Raw genomic sequence first — 25,807 nt, 5'->3', positions numbered from 1 at the left:
CGTGTACTTTCATATTGTCGCTGTTCCTCTATTCTCTGGTATTTTTCCTCGTAGTATCGCCGTTACGCTTTCGCTGCCTCTAACTCCTCCTTAGGACGGCGATACTCCCCCGGCTCTGTCCAGGGTCCTGCTCCATCTAATATCTCCTCCCAGGTCCATTTCCCCATTAAGCGCTGTTCCTCCTTTTCACGCTGCTTGGTCCTGGTTTGGTGGGTTATTCTGTCACGTTCGTCGTAATGATGTGACCAAGGCGCCAGGTGATAAAATACATTCTTCTTTAATAAACTAAAAACACTTAAACAAAACAACCGTGACGCTATCATAAACCGGGTGCTGACATGCAACTACACATAGATAATAACCCACAAAAACCAAAATGGAAATGGCAACCTAAATAGGATCCCCAATCAGAGACAACGATAAACAGCTGTTTCTGATTGGGAACCAATTCAGGCCACCATAGACCTACATATACCTAGTACATACTAAAACCCCATAGATAGGTCAGGGTGTAGTATATTATACATATTTCTTCATGACAATAATTAAAGGTGTTACAATGCTAGCATATTGTTTCTACGAGCTTACATTGAATTATGTAATTTTTCGATTTAGGATATTTATTTTTTCAATTCAGTTTTAGATTTAAAAAAAAGAAGAAGTTTTATCTCATTCCCTTCTGGCAGTATATGTGTGTAGCTATTGTGTGATTGGCAATGTAACTTTTCACTCACCATTCAACAGTCACATGCCAGATCATAGGTAACAGGGGGTAGGGAAAGTCTAGCTAAATGACACAAGCACAAAGCATATCAGCTATTTCTGCACTGACGTACAAAACATCATAAGTCTTCATTGATGTGTTTGGTGCTCCTCCCACAGAACAAAGAATGCTTGTTTCTCAGAGGAATTCAACAATCAGTTGATGACTTTTTCTCAGTGGAGAATGAGAAAAATTATTATTAATAAAACAGTATAGACACACGATATGATTAGGCTATCATGATTTAAATGATTTAGGATTATATGTATCATATGTCATGTGATAAAGAGGGAAGCGAACAGGAAACCAAATATCCTATCTGTAATTATGCAAATGTCTATCAATCAGTCTACTGTGGATTTAATTTCTAGCAAAAACAACCTTATGAGAAATTACTCTCAAATACTTAAAAAAAATATTATTCATGGGACTAACGTTGTGAGCTTCACATTAGATGGGTGGCAGGTAGCCTAGGGGTTAAGAGTGTTTAACCAGTCATTGAAAGGTCACTGGTTCAAATCCAGAGTCAACTATGTGAAAAATATGTTGATGTGCCCTTGAGCAAGGTACTTAATCCTAGTTGCTCTGGATAAGAGTGTCTGCTAAATGACTAGAATGTAAAAATGGACCTGTAGATAGCTGATGGTCTAACCGACACATTATGTATTTTGGCCTGAGGTATTTCTCTGTTAGGAGTCAAGCTCATAGTTGCCTGGTGTCAGGTGATTACCACGAGACCGTAATCTGTTCTGCCCAGACTTAAAGAGAGCACATGAATTGGAGGCTTTGTTAAAGTTGATGAGACCGACTGGAACACAGTCTACTCTCAGGCTGGCTCTTAGTTAACATTTATGACTGTAGCCAAATGTTGAATACACAACTTTGGAGCGTTACATATTTAATTCCTTGCGCTTTTGGAGAAATTAACTAATTAAGCATTGATGTGAACTGGTATACAAACTGATTTGCTAGTGGACAGACATGGACAGAAGAGGACCAGAGGTGTTGAAGACGATGAGGGCTCTTGTGCTAGGGTTGGTCTGTTTTGTGACATGGCCTGGTTCTACAGAGGCTCAGTTTCCTCGAGTGTGTAGCACGGTAGAAGGGATCGTCTCAAAGCAGTGCTGCCCTGCCCTTGGGTCTGATCCTGCTAACGTGTGTGGACTTTTATCTGGACGAGGAAACTGCTCCGACATCAGAGTCAGTACCAAACCCTGGGGTGGACCGTATAGGTTGAGAAATGTTGATGATCGAGAAAGGTGGCCGACCAAATTCTTCAATCAGACATGCAGGTGCTCAGGTAAGTAACATATTAATAAGGTGTTACATTTAAGTGTTAATAGCAAAAAAAGTGTTTCAAATTTAATAAAATATGTTTTGTTTAGACCACATTATAACTCATTGTTAAATTGTGATTATTAGGAAGACGTATGTAAAATATTTCAAGACTGTTGGGTGAACGTAACTTTGAGACCATTTAGTTACCCTAATGTTGGTGGCTGAACTACAGGTATTTGACAATAACATTTCATCAAATAAATGTATCATATTAATGTATTAGTTTCTAAAATGTATTCCAATAAGATTTATTTACAGAAACCACAATTCTTGGCCATTCCCATAGTCTTGACTTGGTTTGGTTTATATTTTGTTTATATTCCATCCCTGTATCTAGGTAACTTTGGTGGCTTCGACTGTGGTCAGTGTACGTTTGGCTGGACAGGACCAAACTGTGACGTGCATAAATCCCCAGTGGTGAGGAAGAACATCCACTCTCTGACTCCAGCTGAGCTCCAGGAGTTCCTGGATGTGTTGGACCGGGCCAAGAACACCACCCACCCAGACTATGTCATTGCCACACAGCACTGGCTGGCCCTGTTGGGGCCTAATGGAACCCAGCCCCAGTTCTCCAACATCTCCATCTACGACTTCTTTACGTGGCAGCACTACTACTCTGTCAGAGACACACTTTTGGGTAAAACACCAATGCATTATTTTCTGAAGTCATAAGTTTATAGATTCAAAAAATAATATGAATACATTATTAAATTATATTCAACCTTCAAACTAATTCCTTTTTGGTTGAAAATGAAAGACAAATGTTATAAATGACTCACTTGCTACGTTACTTACATGTTCTGAGTTATATATGACTCTCCATGTACTAGAAAGCTAGCAGAAGAGAACATTCAAACGTTGCTCATAAACCACCTGATTTGTTTCTTCTGTAGGTCCAGGTCGTCCCTTCAAGGCCATTGACTTCTCCCACAAAGGACCAGCATTCGTCACCTGGCACAGATACCACCTCCTTAGTCTGGAGAGAGACCTGCAGGTAAGAGTGGATTTGAAAGCTGAGGACATGAAGAACAAAATAGCTTCAAACATTGAAGAAAATAAAAGTAAAACGATCCTCTCTGCTGCAGAGACTGACTGGCAATGAGAACTTTGCTGTCCCATTCTGGAACTTCGCCACAGGGCAGACTGAGTGTGACGTCTGTACAGACTCTCTCCTGGGGGGGCACAACCCAGATGACTCCTCCCTCATCAGTAACCAGTCCAGGTTCTCCAATTGGGGGGTGGTGTGTGACAGGTGCGCTGTTGGACAGAAATGTGTTTAAAACATTGTGTGAAACAGATTAAGCCTAGTCCTGAACTAAAATGCATGTTTACTGAAGGATTTCCATTGAAAGTGCTTTTTAATCAGTTGTAATTCATGTCTCCGAAACCAGCCCAGTATGCACACTACCACTTAGAAATGTCAAATCAAATCAAATCAATTTTTGTGTTTTTGAAAGAAAAGCACATTTTTTTGTCCATTTAAAATAACATCAAATTGATCAGAAATACAGTGTAGACATTGTTAATGTTGTAAATTACTATTGTAGCTGGAAACGGTTGATCCTTTATGGAATATCTACAGTACATAGGCGTACAGAGGCCCATTATCAGCAACCATCACTCCTGTGTTCCAATGGCACGTTGTGTTAGCTAATCCAAGATGATCATTTTAAAAGGCTAATTGACCATTAGAAAACCCTTTTGCAATGATGTTAGCACAGCTGAAAACTGTTGTGCTGATTAAAGAAGCAAAAAAACCTTCTTTAGACTAGTTGAGTATCTGGAGAATGTGTGGGATTGTTTACAGGCTCAAAATGGCCAGAAACAAAGGACTTTCTTCTGAAACTCATCAGCCTATTCTTGTTCTGAGAAATGAAGGCTATTCTATGTGAAAAATTGCCAAAAAACTGAAGATCTCATACAACGCTGTGTACTTCTCCCTTCACAGAACAGCGCAAACGGGCTTTAACCAGAATAGAAAGAGGAGTGGGAGGCCCCGATGCACAACTGAGCAGGAGGACAAGTACATTAGAGTGTCTAGTTTGAGAAACAGATGTCTCACAAGTCCTCAACTGTCAGCTTCATTAAATAGTGTGCGCAAAACACCAGTGTCAACGTTTTCAGGTTCTTGGCAATTTCTCGCATAGAATAGCCTTCATTTCTCAGAACAAGAATAGACTGATGAGTTTCAGAAGAAAGTCCTTTGTTTCTGGCCATTTTGAGCCTGTAATCGAACCCACAAATGCTGACGCTCCAGATACTCAACTAGACTAAAGAAGGCCAGTTGTATTGCTTCTTTAATCAGCAAAAAAAAATTCAGTTGTGCTAACATCATTGTAAAAGGGTTTTCGAATAATCAATTAGACTTTTAAAATTATAAACTTGGATTAGCTAACACAATGTGCCATTGGAACACAGGAGTGACGGTTGCTGATAATGGGCCTCTGTACGCCTATGTAGATATTCCATAAAAAGTGTGCCGTTTCCAGCTACAATAGTCATTTACAACATTAACAATGTCTACACTGTATTTCTGATCAATTTGATGTTATTTTAATGGACAATTCATTCATTTTTTCTTTCAAAAACAAGGACATTTCTCAGTGACCCCAAACTGTTGAACAGTAGTGTATATAATATACCTGTGCTGGTTATGCTTGGTGCACGTATGCTATTTGTTATACTACTGGTTACATGTTCATCATGTGTTTTGTACCAGACTCATTGTCCTTAAATGTTGCTTGAATCTTTTCCCCTCCCCAGCTTGGATGAATATAACCGCCTGGTCACTCTGTGTAATGGGACCAGTGAGGGACGTATAAGGAGAGGTCAGATGGGAAGAGCGAGAACCAACATGAGTCTGCCGACCATGAATGATGTCAGGAGCTGTCTAAACCTCAGAGACTTTGACAACGCTCCCTACTATACTAACTCTACCTTCAGCTTCAGGCAACCTAAACTGTTCACATTGACCTGGGACCTTACACATTCACCTACATGGTGAAATTCTATGAGGTCAAGTCAAATTAACTCTCTAAATAGCATTGTTTCTGACTTCCAAATATACTTTGTCTCCTATACAGGAATGCTCTCGAAGGCTATGACAAGCCAGATGGCGAGGCAGAGCTTGACTCCACAGTTAACAACCTGCACAACCTGGTCCACTCCTTCCTCAGTGGAACCAGCGCTCGGTCTCACTCTGCAGCCAATGACCCCATCTTTCTGGTAATTATCTATTTCAAATCAAATCAAATCAAATTGTATTTGTCACATGCGCCGAATACAACAGGTGTAGACTTTACAGTGAAATGCTTACTTACAAGCCCTTAACCAACAATGCAGTTAAGAAAAATACCTCAAGAAAAATAAGAAATAAAAGTAACAAATAATCAAATCAAATCAAATCAAATCAAATGTATTTATATAGCCCTTTGTACATCAGCTGATATCTAAAAGTGCTGTACAGAAACCCAGCCTAAAACCCCAAACAGTAAGCAATGCAGGTGTAGAAGCACAGTGGCTTCGAAAAACTCCCTAGAGGCCAAAACCTAGGAAGAAACCTAGAGAGGAGTGGCCGGTGGGGTGGTCGGTCCTCTTCTGGCTGTGCCGGGTGTAGAATATAACAGAACATGGCCAAGATGTTCAAATGTTCATAAATGACCAGCATGGTCCAATAATAATAAGGCAGAACAGTTTAAACTGGAGCAGCAGCACGGCCAGGTGGACTGGGGACAGCAAGGAGTCATCATGTCAGGTAGTCCTGAGGCATGGTCCTAGGGCTCAGGCCCTCCGAGAGAGAGAAAGAAAGAGAGAAAGAGAGAATTAGAGAGAGCACACTTAAATTCGCACAGGACATTGGACAGGAGAAGTACTCCAGATATAACAAACTGACCCTAGCCCCCCGACACATAAACTACTGCAGCATAAATAATCAAAGAGCAGCAGTAAAATAACAATATTGAGGCTATATACAGGGGGTACTGGTACAGAGTCAATGTGTGCGGACACCGGTTAGTAATTGAAGTAATATATACATGTAGGTAGAGTTATGATGTGGTTGCCTATGAGTCTATGTATTTGACTGTCATGTGAGATAATGTAAAGAATTGGTAGTTGGTCAGATCTGTGCAGACAATGCAACAATGTTTTACAGTTACATAACTCTCTCTCTCTCTCTCTCTCTCTCTCTCTCTCTCCTCTCTCTCTCTCTCTCTCTCTCTCTATAGGTGCTCCATGCTTTCACTGACGCCATTTTTGATGAGTGGATGAGAAAGTCTGTTCCACCCAACTCCAGCTTCCCAGATGAGATGGCTCCCATTGGTCACAACAGACATTATAACATGGTGCCATTCTTCCCTCCTGTGACCAACGAGGAGATTTACGTGGCTTCTGATCAACTGGGATATTCTTATGCCATTGAACTCGATGGTTGGTGATTTCACAGATAACTTTTGCAATTAAATAATCGTCATCGACTTGTGCTTGTTTTATTAGCAGGTCAATGAAATGAGAACACTTTGATAAAGATCTTGTTGCATTAAATCTCTTCTTCTCTCCCTTCCTCAGCTACAGACGGTGGAATCGTGTTTGTGATGGGCTCCAGTCTGGGTGGTGTTTTCCTGGGTGCCCTGGTTCTTCTACTCGTCCTGGTGCTCTACTTGCAACAGTGTAGGAAACATAGCTTTGAACCCCTTATCGAAGCAGAGTTCACCAACAGAAAGTACACAGAGGAAGCCTAGAGACTGTAGGTACATTTTGGCAGTGTTCTGCACAACTACATAGAGTAGGCAACCAAATAGAAAGACGTAGCCAAACAGGCATCCCCGAGTCAGGGGGTCTGGGGGTGCTTGCTCTCCTGGGCTACTTTTTTTCCCAGAAGGAGCTCTATTTTGGTACATTCTAATGACTTGACTCCATCTGAAATACACAGTGAAATGATTGATTACTTTTTCGAGTTTACCTCCAAGTTGGAAAAATTAGTTGTGGTATAGACTTTTACAATTTGTATTGCTGAAAATGTATGAATTCAATGTATTGTTAGTTGTTTTGGATATTGTCTATGTCTATGTCAGAGAACGTTAAAACTGTTTTAACATTCTCTTGAGATTAAAGTCGTATTTACAGTTTTGCTGCAAGATATGAATTGCCACAATGTTTGTTCTTCAAATTATATATTTTATTTAAACAGACAAATTAAGTAAATAGCCCACATTATCTAGAAAAAATAATTAAAGGTTTTGGTTTTCCAGTTCTCTTTTCCCATTTTGTTTCAGGTTTTCGCTCTCAAAATCACATTTCTTTTAACCCTTAAAGTCTAAGCCATAAATGCTACATGTAACAACTTAAAATATTTTTTTGAGTTACAGTTCAAATAAAGGAAATCAGTGAATTTAAATACAGTCATTAGGCCATAATCTATGCATTACACATGACTGGGAATACAGATGTGCATCTGTTGGTCACAGATACCTTAAAAAAGGTAGGTGTGTGGATCAGAAAACCAGTCAGTATCTGGTATGACCACCAGGCACCAACTGAGTGCCTCATGCAGCACGACACATCTCCTTCACATAGAGATGATCCGGCTGTTGATTGTGGCCTGTAGAATGTTGGCCCACTCCTCTTCAATGGCTGTGCGAAGTTGCTGGATATTGGTAGGAACTGGAACACGCTGTCGTACATGTTGATCCAGAGCATCCCAAACATGCTCAATGGGTGACAAGTCTGGTGAGTATGCAGGTCATGGAAGAATGGTGACATTTTCAGCTTCCAGGAATTGTGTACAGATCCTTATGACATGGCAGTGCATTATCATGCTGTAACATGAGGTGGTTGCTGCGGATGAATGGCACGACAATGTGACTCAGGATCTCATCACGGTATCTCTATGCATTCAAATTGCCATCTATAAAATGCAATTTGTTTCGTTGCCCGTAGCTTATGCCTGCCCATACCAGAACCCCACCATAGGGCACTCTGTCAACAACGTTGACATCAGCAAAACGCTCACCCACACGATGTCATACACGTGGTCTGTGGATGTGAGGCCGGTTGGAAGTACTACTAAGTTCTCTAAAACGACGTTGGAGGTGGCTAATGGTAGAGAAATTAACATTAAATTCCCTGGCAACAGCTCTGGTAGACATTCCTGCAGTCAGCATGCCAATTGCACGCTTCCTCAAAACTTGAGACATCTGTGGCATTGTGTTGTTTGACAAAACTAGCCACTTTAAACAATGCCACTTTTATGTTTGGATACCCTACATTACTCATCTCATATGTATATACTGTACTCTATACCATCTACTGCATCTTGCCTATGCCGTTCTGTACCATCACTCATTCATATATTTTTATGTACATATTCTTCATCCCTTTGTTGTTGTTGTGGAAGTGTTAGGTTAGATTACTCGTTGGTTATTACTGCATTGTCGGAACTAGAAGCACAAGCATTTCACAACACTCGCACTAACATCTGCTAACCATGTGTATGTGACAAATAAAATTAGATTTGAAAACTGTGAATTTTATAGTGGCCTTTTACTGTCCACAGCACAAGGTGCACCTGTGTAATGATTCGCTTCTTGATATGCCACACCTGTCAGGTGGATGAATTATCTTGTCAGGGATGTAAACAAATTTGTGGACAAAAATGTAGAGAAATATGCTTTTTGTGTGCATGGAAAATGTCTGGGATCTTTTATTTCAGCTCATAAAACATGGCAAAAACACATTACATGTTGTGTTTATATTTTTGATCAGTGTATATGGAATTGTTTTAAAATTGTCATACCATGGACTATTTAGCTATTTGAATTGTATGACCCCCGTAAATATTATTATAATTAGTCATAAGGAATAAGGTTATGAAATGTCTCTCCTATATCTAGGAAATATAAGAATTCTCAGGAATATATACATTTTGGAACACATATTTAACCCCCTTTTTTTGATTGCACAAAACCACTTACATACTTTCATTCTTTAAACCGGTACCAAGTTACCTTCAGGCAAGTGATGCTTCTCGGGCTCCCCGACTGGCAACAGCGGGCCGAATGTGGCTTGTGGGTGGTATTACTTGGCCCCCCAAGTTTTCGGGAACAATTTTTTTATTTAATTGTACACAAAATACTCTAAAAACACCAGGAAATCAGCTACAAGTGATGTTCATTTTTGAAATCTATTCCCAAAAATTCCCACACATAATAAAGAGACACGTGATCATATACAAATGTTAGCAACATTTGAAATGATTATGTTTTAATCAAATATTATATCTGTTTGGGCTGCTTGCGGCCAATTGGCAGTCAACAAACTATTACGTTCTGGGCCGCGACCATCCGCTCAATAATAATATCATCCCACTGCTGAATCTAGTTGATGATCCCTATTTGTAGATCAAAACAGAGAACACTATCGTGTTCATGACAGTAAGGCTCATATTAGTTTGTAGACCAAACGGTTCGGGCGTTACAGCTAGATGTTGGCACATCAGTGGTACCGTGGGGCTAAAATAGTTAATATGCTACTTTGTACACCAAACTGTTCAGACGCTACAGACGTTTCCAGGAGGAGACATATTTTGGGGATTTCTCCTGGTCTGACAAACAGTGCTGTAGTTCTGCCACATTTTACAGCAGATATGGAAGGCTGACATAGGCGGATGCAATGGACTAAGACTCAGCCCATACAAGAAAACAGATACAGGGCCTTCAGAAAGTATTCACACCACATTTTGTTGTGTTACAGCCTGAATTTAAAATGGAATAAATTGAGATTGTGTGTCACTGGCCTACACACAATACCCCATAATGTAAAAGTGGGATGTTTAAAATAAAATAAAAATCTAAGTAATAAAAAGAAAAAAAAGAAAAGCTGGAAAGTCTCTTGGGTCAATAAGTATTCAACCCCTTTGTTACAGCAAGCCTAAATAAGTTCAGGAGAATAAATGCGCCTAACAAGTCACATAATACGTTGCAAGGATCCGCCCATTTTTTTTCCACCGAAAATGATATACCCAAATCGAATTGCCTGTAGCTCAAGCCCTGAAGCAAGGATATGCATATTATTGGTACCATTTGAATGGAAACACTTTGAAGTTTGTGGAAATGTTAAAGAAATGTAGGAGAATATAACACAATAGATCTGGTAAAAGATAATACAAAGAAAAAAAAAACTTTCTTATGTACTTTTTTTGTACCATCATCTTTGAAATGCAAGAGAAAGGCCATAATGTATTATTCCGGCCCAGGTGAAATTTAGATTTTGGCCACTAGATGGCAGCAGTGTATGCATAAACTTTAGACTGATCCAATGAACCATTACATTTCGGTTCAAAATTTTGTATCAAGACTGCCCAAATGTGCCCAATTGGTTTATTAATAACTTTTCATATTCGAAATTGTGCACCCTCTTCAAAAAATAGCATGGTATTATTTCACTGTACAAGCTACTGTAAATTGGATAGTGGAGTTAGATTAACAAGAATTTAAGCTTCAGCCCATATCAGATATGTCTATGTCCTGGAAAATGTTCTTGTTACTTTCAACCCCATGCTTTAGCCTATGTTAGGTTAACCGTCCCGTGGACGGGACAGATCCCTAATTAACATGATTTTTGAATGACTACTGAATCTCTGTACCCCACCCATAAAATTATATGTAAGGTCCCTCAGTTGAGCAGTGAATTTCAAACACAGAATCAACCACAAAGATCAGGGAGCTTTTCCAACACCTCGCAATGAAGGGCACTTATTGGTAGATGGGTAAAATAAAATAAAAAGCTGTTGAATATCCCTTTGAGCATGGTGAAGTTATAAATTACACTTTGGAAGAGGTATCAATACACCCAGTCACTACAAAGATAAAGGCGCCCTTCGTAACTCAGTTGTTGGAGAGGAAGGAAACTGCTCAGGGATTTCACCATGAGGCCAATGGTGACTTTAAAACAGTTACAGAGTTAAATGGCTGTGATAGGAGAAAACTGAGGATGGATCAACAACGTTATTGTTACTCCACAATAATAACCGAAATGACAGAGTCAAAAGAAGGAAGACTGTACATTCCAAAACATGCATCCTTTTTTCAACAAGGAACTTAAGTAATACTGCAAAAAAATGTGGTTAAGAAATGTAATTCATTTCCTGAATAGAAAGCGTTATGTGTGGGTTAAATCCAACACAACACAACACTGAGTAGCATGGTGGTGGCTGCATCATGTTATGGTTATGCTTGTCATTGGCAAGGACTAGGGAGTTTCTTTTTTGGTTGATAAAAAAAAAAGCACAGACAAAATCCTAGAGGAAAACCTGGTTCAGTCTGCTTTCCAACAGACATTGGGAGACACATTCACCTTTCAGCAGGACAATAACCTAAAACACAAGGACAAATCTACACTGACGATGCTTACCAAGATGACATCGACTGTTCCTGAGTGACATAGTTACAGTTTTTACTTAAATCAGCTTGAAAATGTATGGCAAGCCTTGAAAATGGTTGTCTACCAATGATCAACAATCAATTTGGCAGAGCATGAAGAATTTTAAAAAGAATAATGTGCAAATATTGTTCAATCCAGGTGTGCAAAGCTATTAGAGACTTACCAAGAAAGACTCACAGCTGTAATCATTGGCAAAGGTGATTCTAACTTGTATTGACTCAGGGGTTTGAATGTTCATGCAATCAAGATAGTGTTTTATTTGTCATATATTTTTTGCATATGTTTTGACATGAGTATTTTGTGTAGATCTATGACAAAGAAAAGACAATTAAAATAGTTTAATCCCACCTAAATGTGGAAAAAAATCAGTGAGCAGCTCACATATCACTGCACCTGTACATAGCCCTTCTGTGAACAGCCCATCCAACTACCTCATCCCCATAATGTATTTATTTATTTATCTTGCTCCTTTGCACCCCAGTATCTCTACTTGCACATCTACCATTCCAGTGTTTAATTGCTACATTGTAATTACTTCACCACCATGGCCTAATTATTGCCTTGCCTCCCTTATCTTACCTCATTTGCACTCACTGTATATAGACTTTTCTTTTATTCTACTGTATTTTTTGACTGGGTGGGTGAATAATGCAAACGTCTAGCAACCCAAATGTTGTGAATTCAAATCTCATCACAGGCATCTTTAGCATTTTAACTAACTACCACTTTTTTAGCTACTTTGCAACTACTTAGCATGTTAGCTAACCTTTCCCTAACTCTAAATGGAGTGTGTCATGTATTTACATATAGAATAATACTAAATGCTCTGAGACCATGATGATGAGGGATCTAATTATCATATTTTGTTCCTGCAGTGATGATTCACCATCTTCATCTAATGTTTCATAGTTCATCTGCAGATAATCGCCAAAAGCCTTGGCCTACCAGTAGCCTATGCAAATTAGGGAGCCAAATGAAATCTCTCTCACCGAGCTTCGGTAGGCTATACTAGCTATGTTTCCATTAACTTGTCCAGTGATATTTTTGTCAACATCTATAAAGTTTCCATAGAAAATATATGCGACAGTTGCCCGCTAGGATGCGTTTCCTTTTAACTATCGTGTAGAAAATAACTGCTGGACGTAATTATGTCACATCTAACAAATTCAAAAATTCACAAAAACCTACAGTGCCAAATAAATTTTTTTTGTGGTTGAAGTGTTTCCATTACTCATTTAGGCAAATTGTGTTAATTAATAAATTGCCGACAACTGTACGCCCTCCCACTTTCATGTCTCAGGTAGCCCGCAAAAGCCAGAATGGATTGAATGCAATAATTTACTAATATTTGCCACATTCTAATTCTCATGTGCCTAACATATCCTGATTGGCTGTCCAGGCAAGTCCGTCCCATGTTGAAACTTGCACTTCTGGTTTACTTGCCCCGATGTGATACCACGGCATGGACGTATAACCACTTTGCATGATCCATGAATGGCAAAGGGATATGGATATTCAGCTAGCAGGATTTACGCTGCACCAGCAAGATAGAACAGCACACTCTGATAAGACAAGTGGGGGCGGCGGTCTGTGCATATTTGTAAACAACTGCAGGTGCACTAAATCTAAGGAAGTCTCTAGATTTTGCTCGCCTGAAGTGGAGTATCTTATGATAAACTGTACACCACACAATTTGCCAAGAGAGTTTTCATCCATACTTTTCGGTGTTGTTTATTTACCACCATAGACGGAAGCTGGCACTAAGACTGTACTCAGTCAGCTGTATAAGGAAATAAGCAAACAGGAAACAGCTCACCCAGAGGCGGCGCTCCGGGGCCCTGGGATTGTAATGCAGAGAAACTTAAATCAGTTTTACCTCAATCAACATGTTAAATGCGCAACCAGAGGGAAATAAATTCTAGATCACCTGTACTCCACACACAGAGGCACATATAAAGCTCTCCCTCGCCCTTCATTTTGTAAATCTGACCAAAATTCTATCCTCCTCATTCCTGTTTACAAGAAAAAACTAAAGCAGGAAGCACCAGTGACTCGGTCTATAGAAAAGTGGTCAGATGAAGCAGATGCTAAACTACAGGACTGTTTTGCTAGCACAGACCGGAATATGTTCCGGTAATCTTCTGATGGCACTGAGGAGTACACCACATCAGTCACTGGCTTTATCAATAAGGGCATGGAGGACGTCATCCCCACAGTGACTGTACGTACATTCCCCAACCAGAAGCCATGGATTACAGGCAACATTAGCACTGAGCTAAAAGGTAGAGCTGCCGCTTTCAAGGTGCGAGACTCTAACCCGGAAGCTTATAAGAAATACGGCTATGCCCTTCGACGAACCATCAAACAGGCAAAGCCCCAACACAGGGCTAAGATTGAAACGTATTACACTGGCTCCGACGCTCGTCTTATGTGGTAGGGCTTGCAAACTATTAGACTACAAAGGGAAAGGGAATGACACGAGCCTACCAGATGAGCTAAATCACTTCTATGCTCGCTTCGAGGCAAGCAACACTGAGGCATGCATGAGAGTATCAGCTGTTCTGGATGACTGTGTGATCACGCTCTCCGTAGCCAATGTGAGTAAGACCTTTAAACAGGTCAACATTCAAAAGGACGGTGGGCCAGATGGATTACCAGGACGTGTGCTCCAGGCATGTGCTGACCAACTGGCAGGTGTCTTCACTGACATTTTCAACATGTCCCTGATTGAGTCTGTAATACCAACATGTTTCAAATAGACCACCATAGTCCCTGTGCCCAAGAACACTAAGGAAACCTGCCTAAATGACTACAGACCTGTAGCATTCACATCCAAAGCCATGAAGTGCTTTGAAAGGCTGGTAATGGCTCACATTAACACCATTATCCCAGAAACCCTAGACCTACTCCAATTTGCATACTGCCCAAACAGATCCACAGAAGATGATCTCTATTGCACTCCACACTGCCCTTTACCACCTGGAGAAAAGGAACACCTACTTGAGAATGCTATTCATTGACTACAGCTCAGCGTTCAACACCATAGTACACTCAAAGCTCATCACTAAGCTAAGGATCCTGGAACTAAACACCTCTCTCTGCAACTGGATCCTGGACTTTCTGACGGGCCGCCCCGAGGTGGTGAGGGTAGGTTACAACACATGCTGATCCTCAACACTGGAGTCCTTTAGGGGTGCGTGCTAAGTCCCCTCCTGTACTCTCTGTTCACCCACGACTGCATGGCCAGGCACGACCCCAACCCCATCATTAAGTTTGCAGATGACACAACAGTGATAGGCCTGATCACTGACAACGACGAGACAGCCTATAGGGAAGAGGTCAGAGACCTGGACGAGTGGTGCCAGAATAACTACCTAACCCTCAACATAATCAAGGCAAAGGAGATGATTGTGGACTACAGGAAAAGGAGGACCGAGCGCGGCCCCATTCTCATCGATGGGGCTGTAGTGGAGCAGGTTGAGAGCTTCAAGTTCCTTGGTGTCCACATCACCAAAAAACTAGAACGGTCCAAACACACCAAGACAGTCGTGAAGAGGGCACGACAAAGCCTCTTCCCCCTCAGGAAACTAAAAAGATTTGGCATGGGTCCTCAGATCCTCAAAAGGTTCTACAGCTGCAACAGAGAGCATCCTGACTGGTTGCATCACTGCCTGGTACGGCAACTGCTCGGCCTCTGACCGCAAGGCACTACAGAGGGTAGTGCGTACGGCCCAGTACATCACTGGGGCTAAGCTGGCTGCCATCCAGGACCTCTACACCAGGCGGTGTCAGAGGAAGGCCCTAAAAATTGTCAAAGACTCCAGCCACCCCAGTCATAGAATGTTCTCTCTACTACCACATGGCAAGTGATACCGGAGTGCCAAGATTAGGACCTCTCAAAAGGCTTCTCAACAGTTTTTACCTCCAAGCCATAAGACTCCTGAACAGGTAATCAAATGGTTACTCGGATTATTTGAATTGTCCCTCCCCCCATTTACCCCTCTTTTACAATGCTGTGGTGGATTGACTCGTCGTTACCACTTAAATTACATTGGACGAGCAAATTAACGAGCATCATGCTTTCCTCCCTGTAAAGAAATTCGACTGCAACCAGAGATCTGTATATAATGACGAGACACTCATGTCTCCGCCCCAACAATGGGAGTCATTGTCCCAAGGGCGGGAAGGCAGGCGACAAGCTTAGGTCCAAAATAAGTCCATCGATAACACTGTAAAGTAACCAGGAACAATGTGAAACCTGCAGATAGTTCCTGAATACTTTACAGTGCTATGTAAAACCTGCAGATAACACTGTACAGTAACCAGGAACAATGTGAAACCTGCTGGTAGCACTGTAAAGTAATGAAGAACAATGTAAAACCTGCTGATAGCACTGTAAAGTAACCAGGAACAATGTAAAACCTGCTGATAGCACTGTAAAGTAACCAGGAACAATGTAAAACCTGCTGATAGCACTGTAAAGTAATGAAGAACAATGTAAAACCTGCTGATAGCACTGTAAAGTAACCAGGAACAATGTAAAACCTGCTGATAGCACTGTAAAGTAATGAAGAACAATGTAAAACCTGCTGATAGCACTGTAAAGTAACCAGGAACAATGTAAAACCTGCTGATAGCACTGCAAAGTAACCAGGAACAATGTAAAACCTACTGATAGCACTGTAAAGTAACCAGGAACAATGTAAAACCTGCTGATAGCACTGTAAAGTAACCAGGAACAATGTAAAACCTGCTGATAGCACTGTAAAGTAACCAGGAACAATGTAAAACCTGCTGATAGCACTGTAAAGTAACCAGGAACAATGTAAAACCTGCTGATAGCACTGTAAAGTAACCAGGAACAATGTAAAACCTACTGATAGCACTGTAAAGTAACCAGGAACAATGTAAAACCTACTGATAGCACTGTAAAGTAACCAGGAACAATGTAAAACCTGCTGATAGCACTGTAAAGTAACCAGGAACAATGTAAAACCTGCTGATAGCACTGTAAAGTAACCAGGAACAATGTAAAACCTGCTGATAGCACTGTAAAGTAAGCAGGAACAACGTAAAACCTGCTGATAGCACTGTAAAGTAATGAAGAACAATGTAAAACCTGCTGATAGCACTGCAAAGTAACCAGGAACAATGTAAAACCTGCTGATAGCACTGTAAAGTAATGAAGAACAATGTAAAACCTGCTGATAGCACTGCAAAGTAATGAAGAACAATGTAAAACCTGCTGATAGCACTGTAAAGTAACCAGGAACAATGTAAAACCTGCTGATAGCACTGCAAAGTAACCAGGAACAATGTAAAACCTGCTGATAGCACTGTAAAGTAACCAGGAACAATGTAAAACCTGCTGATAGCACTGTAAAGTAACCAGGAACAATGTAAAACCTGCTGATAGCACTGTAAAGTAATGAAGAACAATGTAAAACCTGCTGGTAGCACTGTAAAGTAATGAAGAACAATGTAAAACCTGCTGATAGCACTGTAAAGTAACCAGGAACAATGTAAAACCTGCTGATAGCACTGTAAAGTAACCAGGAACAATGTAAAACCTGCTGATAGCACTGTAAAGTAACCAGGAACAATGTAAAACCTGCTGATAGCACTGTAAAGTAATGAAGAACAATGTAAAACCTGCTGATAGCACTGTAAAGTAATGAAGAACAATGTAAAACCTGCTGGTAGCACTGTAAAGTAATGAAGAACAATGTAAAACCTGCTGATAGCACTGTAAAGTAACCAGGAACAATGTAAAACCTACTGATAGCACTGTAAAGTAACCAGGAACAATGTAAAACCTGCTGATAGCACTGTAAAGTAATGAAGAACAATGTAAAACCTGCTGATAGCACTGTAAAGTAACCAGGAACAATGTAAAACCTGCTGATAGCACTGTAAAGTAATGAAGAACAATGTAAAACCTGCTGATAGCACTGCAAAGTAACCAGGAACAATGTAAAACCTACTGATAGCACTGTAAAGTAACCAGGAACAATGTAAAACCTGCTGATAGCACTGTAAAGTAACCAGGAACAATGTGAAACCTGGAGATAACACTGTAAAGTAGAACTCCTATGTATATGTGATTCATATATATTTTCATGCTTTAGCTGTTATTCATGATAGAAACTTGAACATACTCGCACCCTGTCATACAAGACATTGTTGATGGGAATTTACAGTACAATGTTTACAGTGCTTTGCTTATACTTGCAGCTACGGGTGGCAGGTAGCCTAGCGGTTAGAGCGTTGTGCCAGTAACCGAAAGGTTGCGAGATCGAATCTCCAAGCTGACAAGGTAAAAATCTGTCTTTCTGCCCCTGAACAAGGCAGTTAACCCACCGTTCCCCCGGTAGGCTGTCATTGTAAATAAGAACTCGTTCTTAACTGACTTGCCTAGTTAAATACAATAGGTAATACAATTAAAAATGATTTAATAATAGGATATTGTCACCTAAATCTCATGAATCAGTTTTCCAATTCTAAGCAACAGATATCATGATCTTCTTTTTGTTACAATAGCCTGCAGACAGCCTGTAAGATTGACATTATCATGTCATTATATTATTATTATATTATTATGTTTTTCCCTAATCTGTTATAATATACTTAAAAAAAAAATATTGTATTATGCATTTCAATCATTTTTTTTCTTGAAATTACAAATGTAAGTCAACAAATTGCAAAGCTGTTACAATCTTTTTAATAAATATTTATTTGCAAGAAAGAGTAACAAAACACAGATGCAACCATTTTAATTGCATTAAAAAACTGTAAGGCATTTTTGTTTGTACGGTCTTTATGTTAACTAGATCGTCAACCTTATTGGCTTGAATCAGTTTTCCAATTCTAAGCAACAGATATCATCATGATCTTCTTTTTGTTACAATAGAATGCATTTGACTGTATGATATGTTGATGAATAATGTTTCGGAAACATTTGTTTGACATTAATTTGCTGATCCATAAACATCAATTTTCAAGACAAAATATTGCAAATATATTACCATTAAAAGTGCAATGATACACAAAATAAAAAAAACAGCATCCTGCAAGATAATTATTCATATTAAAGAATCTTATTTTAAGGACACACTGACAAAGGGACAAAATGTTTTGTTCTCCATAATTTTGCACATCATAATTTTGCCTTACATTCATACAAGATGAACACTAATACTGGTTTATCAAGAGGCAACGAAGCAAGCTCACACAATTTATATGCTGCACTGAGTCCATTAAGAGACCATGATAAAAGCTGAAGGATTTTAATATAATCCTAACTCCCTTGTTATGTAAGCTTAGCTGGCCTTTTGTGGTTTACTGAGTTGACCGGCTGGCCCTCTGAGAACACCGAACACAGACTGGTTTTGTTGGCTAGCGTTTGAAGGGGGGGGAATACAGAACTCTCCTTTCAGTAATACCGATCCTCTTCCTAGTCTCTGTAGGCATGCTCTACTGCCTATCCTCACTGGAGCATTCAACCCTGTCCAGACACTCTCTACCTTCTATAATTCTAATTTCACAGGTGTCTGTGGTCGGCATTGAGCCTGTCACCGCAGATAGAACCCCTCAGGCCCCAGAGATAAATGCAGGTGTCTTTTTTGTCTTCTGCATTTTTAGCCTTCAATGTGCTTTTAACCTACTACAATTTGGCACGTCATCTTGTTGATCCTCAGTCATTATTTATTGTTTTTAGTAATGAATGAATGAATGCAGACAGTCTGGTTTGAATCAATGTTATGTGTACTGTACACGAGAAAGGGCTTGCTAGAATTTTTAGAACAAGGTGTCTTCCTGTATCAAAATTTGCCTTCATAACGACAGATGGGAAGTTCAAGACATCACATTGTTGGAAATGAAAACCCTTTGCAAGGCAGATGACCATGCAGTATTCTTATGAAGTTAAGCATGTGCAATTAAAGTTGAATTAACAATAAAAACATCATTAAAAACATATCAATCCTGAGTTATCAGGTAAAGGTTCATATCAGAGGATATAAAAAAATAGTGACACTTAAAAGGGACTAAATGAATGTATGCCTTCAATGACCTCCCACCAATACATTTCAGGTGGATAGTTTGCACGTTTGACCGTTCTCTTACTCTTTTCAATGATTAGAAAATACATAGTGGATATCACCATAGAACATAAAGCAATATTTCTGATGAGGTTCTTTGTGATATGATAACATTTGCACTCAAAAGAATAGAACGCAGTAAATGGTATAAACTCATATCAGATATGAGCAATACACAGTGTTGGGGAGTAGTGAACTGCATGTAGCTCAACTAGTAATTTAACTACATTTTGCAGTAGCTTGGTGGTAGTTGAATTACATTCTAATCTTGGTAGTGTGTTCAGTAGTTAATGACTTGTTACCATGTAGTGGTGTAGCTAACAACTGGAATTACACATTACTCTTTTTGCAAGATACGGGTAGGAAATCATTTCCTTTCTTTTTCGGCATCAGACCTGACTAATTCTCACTTGGAACATTGTGCTTGTGTTTAATAGACAAAATTACACATTCCGTTAACATTTTATCCCAAGATGCAATTTGTAGTCTATGACATTTCAGATTTGCATATGATCATTCATTTTTGAAGTAGTTTGGATGCAGTGAAATACTTTTTTTTAATATAATATATTACAATATATATAGCGTTAACATTATTAGGGTAGCTTTTGTGTAGCTTAACTTCTTCCAGTTTGAAGTAATTGGTAGCTTGGGAAACTATATTTTCAGAGTAGCTTCATCAACACTGGTAATAGAATATCTTACCTTACCTGAATAACATTAACAACAAACATGTTTCATTGGTATCATTTACTGTCAATGTAGATGTAATCAATAATATTTAAAGCAGAGGAAACAAGGTAGAAACCAACAATTATTGTGACAGCCGTACTGTTTCTAATTTTTTATTTTAAATATGATTTTGTGGTCGTCTGAGGTTTGTTATTTGAATGAAGAAATGCACTTCTAACCTGTCAACAAGTAAAAGACCTGTCAACTGAGATCACCTCATAGTATAATGTGGTATAACAGTAAACCAGAGTAAACATGTTTTAGCTGTGACTCCTGGTCACCTCTAGGTGTAACCTCTCCACATACTCACAGTGAAAAAAACATAACAACCTTCTATATCATTGAGAAAAATTAAAAATAAAATAGGACCAAAAGTGCAAGGGCTTTTTCTCATGGAGACCTAATAACATCTGCCTTGTGCCAGACAAAAGTAATTCTTGAACAATGTTTAACAGGAGATCATCTGTTTCTATCTTGGAGTGACTGCAGTCATGTGAAGCCCTGCCTAAGGATGGAATCAACAACCAGACACTCTTTGGGAGGAGGAAAGGGGAACCAGGATGCATGACTGCTGTCTCCAGAGCAGAGTAGAGACCCCTCTATCTATCCGAAAGGCCAAGGCTGCCTGAATACTGTCTGCTTGACTGTAGCTCCAGTCTGTTTGGGTAGAAAAACACAGCGTAGAGAGAGATCCTACTGTCCACGTTGGGTGAGTTCCCCCAGCATTATCTCCATAGTCTGTGCAGTGCCAGGGCTGAAAGGGCCAGGCTGGCCAGCAGGGCTGCTGAGGGGGCAGGGTGTGTGGCTGCTGCTGAATCCTCCATCGGGCCACTCCCGCTCCGGTCCGCTCCCACCACCGGGGCCTCGGTGCTGGCAAAGTCAAACTCAGTGACGCAGGCCTCCGTGCAGCCGCTGCCACTGCCCGAGCCACTGCCCTCGTCGCCTGGACAACAGCACAGGAACACACAGAGCACAATGAGCAGTCCAAAGATATACAGGGAGAGGAACTGACAGAGAACAACTAACAGAAAGAGCAACTGACAGAGACTATTGATATAAAATACACTTTGAACGTTAAAATGAAAACATGAACACAGAAAAAATTATTGCAGATTTTGAATGTGAAAACGTTTAATAATATAAATGTATACAGTACCGGTCAAAAGTTTCAGAAGACCTACTCATTCGAGGGTTTTTCTTTATGTTTAATATTTTCTACATTGTGTAATAACAGTGAAGACATCAAAACTATGACATAAAACATATGGAATCATGTAGTAACCCAAAAAATTTAGTAACCAAATATTTGAGATTTGCCTTTGCCTTGACAGCTTTGCACACTCTTGGCAAAGCTGTCATCACACTCTTGAACAATCTAATATATAAAATGTATTTTGATTTGTTATACACTTTTTTTAGTTACTACATGATTCCATATGTGTTATTTCATAGTTTTTATGTAGAAATGTGCAAAATATAGAAGAACCCTTGAATGAGTCGGTGTGTCCAAACTTTTGACTGGTACTGTATATACACAGTGCATTCAGAAAGTATTCAGACCCCTTGACTTTTTCCACATTTTGTTAGGTTACAGCCTTATTCTAAAATGGATTAATTTAATGTTTTTCCTCATCAATTTACAAACAATACCCCATAAGTGAAAACAGTTTTTTTTTATGTTTGCAAATATATATATATATATAAATACAAAAAAATACCTTATTTACATAAGTATTCAGAACCTTTGCTATGAGACACGAACTTGAGCTCAGGTGCATTCTGTTTCCATTGATCATCCTTGAGATGTTTCTACAACTTGATTGGAGTCCACTCGTAGTAAATTCAATTGATTGGACAGGATTTGGAAATGCACACACCTGTCTATATACAGTAACTTGCGAAAGTATTTCAGGCTTCAAACATAAAGATATAAAACTGTATTTTTTTGTGAAGAATCAACAACAAGTGGGACACAATCATGAAGTGGAACGACATTTATTGGATATTTCAAACTTTTTTAACAAATCAAAAACTGAAAAATTGGGCGTGCAAAATTATTCAGCCCCCTTAAGTTAATACTTTGTAGCGCCACCTTTTGCTGCGATTACAGCTGTAAGTCGCTTGGGGTATGTCTCTATCAGTTTTGCACATCGAGAGACTGACATTTTTTCCCATTCCTCCTTGCAAAACAGCTCGAGCTCAGTGAGGTTGGATGGAGAGCATTTGTGAACAGCAGTTTTCAGTTCTTTCCACAGATTCTCGATTGGATTCAGGTCTAGACTTTGACTTGGCCATTCTAACACCTGGATATGTTTATTTTTGAACCATTCCATTGTAGATTTTGCTTTATGTTTTGGATCATTGTCTTGTTGGAAGACAAATCTCCATCCCAGTCTCAGGTCTTTTGCAGACTCCATCAGGTTTTCTTCCAGAATGGTCCTGTATTTGGCTCCATCCATCTTCCCATCAATTTTAACCATCTTCCCTGTCCCTGCTGAAGAAAAGCAGGCCCAAACCATGATGCTGCCACCACCATGTTTGACAGTGGGGATGGTGTGTTCAGGGTGATGAGCTGTGTTGCTTTTACGCCAAACATAACGTTTTGCATTGTTGCCAAAAAGTTCAATTTTGGTTTCATCTGACCAGAGCACCTTCTTCCACATGTTTGGTGTGTCTCCCAGGTGGCTTGTGGCAAAACTTTAAACAACACTTTTTATGGATATCTTTAAGAAATGGCTTTCTTCTTTCCACTCTTCCATAAAGGCCAGATTTGTGCAATATACGACTGATTGTTGTCCTATGGACAGTCTCCCACAGCTGTAGATCTCTGCAGTTCATCCAGAGTGATCATGGGCCTCTTGGCTGCATCTCTGATCAGTATTCTCCTTGTATGAGCTGAAAGTTTAGAGGGACGGCCAGGTCTTGGTAGATTTTCAGTGGTCTGATACTACTTCCATTTCAATATTATCGCTTGCACAGTGCTCCTTGGGATGTTTAAAGGTTGGGAAATCTTTTTGTATCCAAATCCAGCTTTAAACTTCTTCACAACAGTATCTCGGACCTGCCTGGTGTGTTCCTTGTTCTTCATGATTCTTTCCGCGCTTGTAACGGACCTCTGAGACTATCACAGTGCAGGTGCATTTATACGGAGACTTGATTACACACAGGTGGATTGTATTTATCATCATTAGTCATTTAGGTCAACATTGGATCATTCAGAGATCCTCACTGAACTCCTGGTGAGAGTTTGCTGCACTGAAAGTAAAGGGGCTGAATAATTTTGCACGCCCAATTTTTCAGTTTTTGATTTGTTAAAAAAGTTTGAAATATCCAATAAATGTCGTTCCACTTCATGATTGTGTCCCACTTGTTGTTGATTCTTCACAAAAAAATACAGTTTTATATCTTTATGTTTGAAGCCTGAAATGTGGCAAAAGGTCGCAAAGTTCAAGGGGGCCGAATACTTTCGCAAGGCACTGTAAAGGTCCCACAGTTGACAGTGCATGGCATAGTAAAAAACCAAGCCATGATGTCGAAGGAATTGTCCATAGAGCTCCAAGAAGGGATTGTGTCAAAGAACAGATCTGGGGAAATGTACCAACATGATTCTTCAGCATTGAAGGTCTAGAACACAGTGGCCTCAATCATTCTTAAATTAAATAAGTTTGGAACCACCAAGACTCCCTGCCAAACTGAGCAATCGGGAGAGAAGGGCCTTGGTCAAGAACCCGATGGTCACTCTGAAAGAGGCCCAGAGTTCCTCTGTGGAGATGGGAGAACCTTCCAGAAGGACAATCATCTCTGCAGCACTCCACTAATAAGGCCTTTATGGAAGAGTGGCCAGACGGAAGTCACTCCTCAGTAAAAGGCAAAGTACAGAGAGATCCTTGATGAAAACCTGCTCCAGAGCGCTCAAGACCTCAGACCAACAGGACAACGATCCTAAGCACACAGCCAAAACAACGAAGGAGTGCCTTCGGGACAAGTGTCTGAATGTCCTTGAGTGGGCCAAGCCAGAGCCCGGACTTGAACCGGACTACAACATCTCTGGAGAGACCTGAAAATAGCTGTGCAGCGAAGCTCCCCATCCAACCTGGCAGAGCTTGAAAGGATCGGCAGAGTAAAATGGGAGAATCTCACCAAATCAGGTGTTGCAAGTTTGTAACGTCATACCCAAGAACCCTCAAGGCTGTAATCGTTGCCAAAGGTGCTTCAACAAAGTACTGCGTAAAGGGTCTGAATACCTATGTAAATGTGATATTTCCGTTTAAAATTTTTACTGAATTAGATTTTTTCATAAATACCTGTTTTTGCTTTGTCATTATGGGGTTTTGTGTGTAGATTGATGATGGAAAACTTTTAGAATAACCATTTTAGAATAAGGCTGAAACGTAACAAAATGTGGAAAAAGTCAAGAGGTCTGAATACTTTCCGAATGCACTGTATACGTGGAGTGTTACTTACTTGAGTCTTGAAAGTAGATATCATTGCCATTGTAGGCATTTTTTAACTTGTTTGTCATCACTCTCAGAGCCATGATCTGCTGGCGAATGAACGTGTCCGGCCTGGTGATGTCCACGCCCACCTCAGGGTTATTCACCTGATTGGTCAATCCGTCTTTCAGAACCTCTGGGAAATACCTGCCAGGCCAGACAATAACCATTCCTTTTCATTTTCATACATATTAAAAAGAGTTCCCATAGTTACCAATGCAACTGTTTTTTAAAGAAATCATGTCTTCTGCACACCGAGGCAAACACCAATTTGTTAGACAATTAGTAGAACATTTCATGTGGAACATTGGTGCAACACAGAGACTTCGGGTGAATGAGAGTAATGGCAGAGCAGTTAATGACACTCGACAGCCTCATTATAGTCTGGTCTGGCCTCCCCTGCATGCTGTGTCTGTCAAACAGAATTCTCCGGAACTGAGGCTGTGGGCTCTGCACCCTCCAGTTGGATAAGACAGGACAGAGACAAAGGCTGGACCCGCCATGTAACTCTCTACAGTGTTGTTTTTGTCCTCTGCTCTCCTTCTGACAGGCTGGAATAGCACAGGTCTGTCAGGGGTGACCAGGGTGAGTAGAGTGAGCTCTTGAAAGGCACTTGTCTAGGGATGTTTTGACATACTTTGAAGATATTTCTCCAGGGAAATTGTTACAGGGGTCACTTGCTATTTATTATTTCACAACTCAGTCACCGGTGCCACCCATCCAAGGCTGTGCAATGTTTCCCCACATCCACCAGTCTGTGCTGCTCTGAAACAGACAGCTTCGGGTAACAACACACCAAGAGGTATACTTTTTCAAATTATTTTTTAAATCATATTTTAACTAAAACCTGATTAAAAACCTAAACTCTGAAACAAGACCTGGGCTGTTACAAAAATCTGTTCTCCTACCAATTACTAATGCAAAAAAACCAACAACAACGACAT

The 25,807-nt window shown here is 40.0% G+C and overlaps 2 protein-coding genes across 3 annotated transcripts in view; one reads left to right on the top strand and one right to left on the bottom strand.

Moving 5' to 3' along the window:
- The first annotated feature begins 1,551 nt into the window (after positions 1-1,551).
- On the top strand, positions 1,552-7,622 carry LOC110501902 (L-dopachrome tautomerase). Its single transcript, XM_021579758.2, has 8 exons — positions 1,552-2,063; positions 2,439-2,738; positions 2,995-3,095; positions 3,187-3,353; positions 4,865-5,050; positions 5,185-5,326; positions 6,328-6,529; positions 6,668-7,622. Exons 1-8 carry the CDS (start codon positions 1,745-1,747, stop codon positions 6,838-6,840), a joined length of 1,590 nt encoding a protein of 529 aa, XP_021435433.1. The 5' UTR covers positions 1,552-1,744; the 3' UTR covers positions 6,841-7,622.
- A 12,409-nt stretch (positions 7,623-20,031) lies between these two features.
- Positions 20,032-25,807, bottom strand: part of LOC110501901 (glypican-6) — a 153,284-nt gene continuing 147,508 nt past the window's right edge. Inside the window, exons 9-10 of one of the 2 annotated variants that reach the window (XM_036959353.1) lie at positions 24,835-25,010; positions 20,032-21,313 (exon numbers count right to left, since the gene is read on the bottom strand). In XM_036959353.1, coding sequence (XP_036815248.1) covers positions 21,096-21,313; positions 24,835-25,010 — 394 coding nt within the window. In that variant the 3' untranslated portion in view covers positions 20,032-21,095. The remainder of the gene's footprint in view (positions 21,314-24,834; positions 25,011-25,807) is intronic. The other variant, XM_036959354.1, reaches the window with a different exon arrangement.

The sequence above is a fragment of the Oncorhynchus mykiss genome, chromosome 22 (assembly GCF_013265735.2).
Source record: "Oncorhynchus mykiss isolate Arlee chromosome 22, USDA_OmykA_1.1, whole genome shotgun sequence".
Lineage (NCBI taxonomy): Eukaryota > Metazoa > Chordata > Actinopteri > Salmoniformes > Salmonidae > Oncorhynchus > Oncorhynchus mykiss.
The sequence above is the reverse complement of the archived record's forward strand: the minus strand, read 5'-3'. Positions and strand labels throughout refer to the sequence as shown.

What these genes read in the sequence shown, in the direction of transcription:
- LOC110501902 (XM_021579758.2), top strand. Translation starts at nt 1,745, where the DNA reads ATGGACAGAAGAGGACCAGAGGTGTTGAAGACGATGAGGGCTCTTGTG. An exon ending in TGTCAGAGACACACTTTTGG is followed by an intron (nt 2,739 to 2,994) that starts GTAAAACACCAA and finishes TTTCTTCTGTAG; the next exon opens with GTCCAGGTCGTCCCTTCAAG. An exon ending in GTCTGGAGAGAGACCTGCAG is followed by an intron (nt 3,096 to 3,186) that starts GTAAGAGTGGAT and finishes TCTCTGCTGCAG; the next exon opens with AGACTGACTGGCAATGAGAA.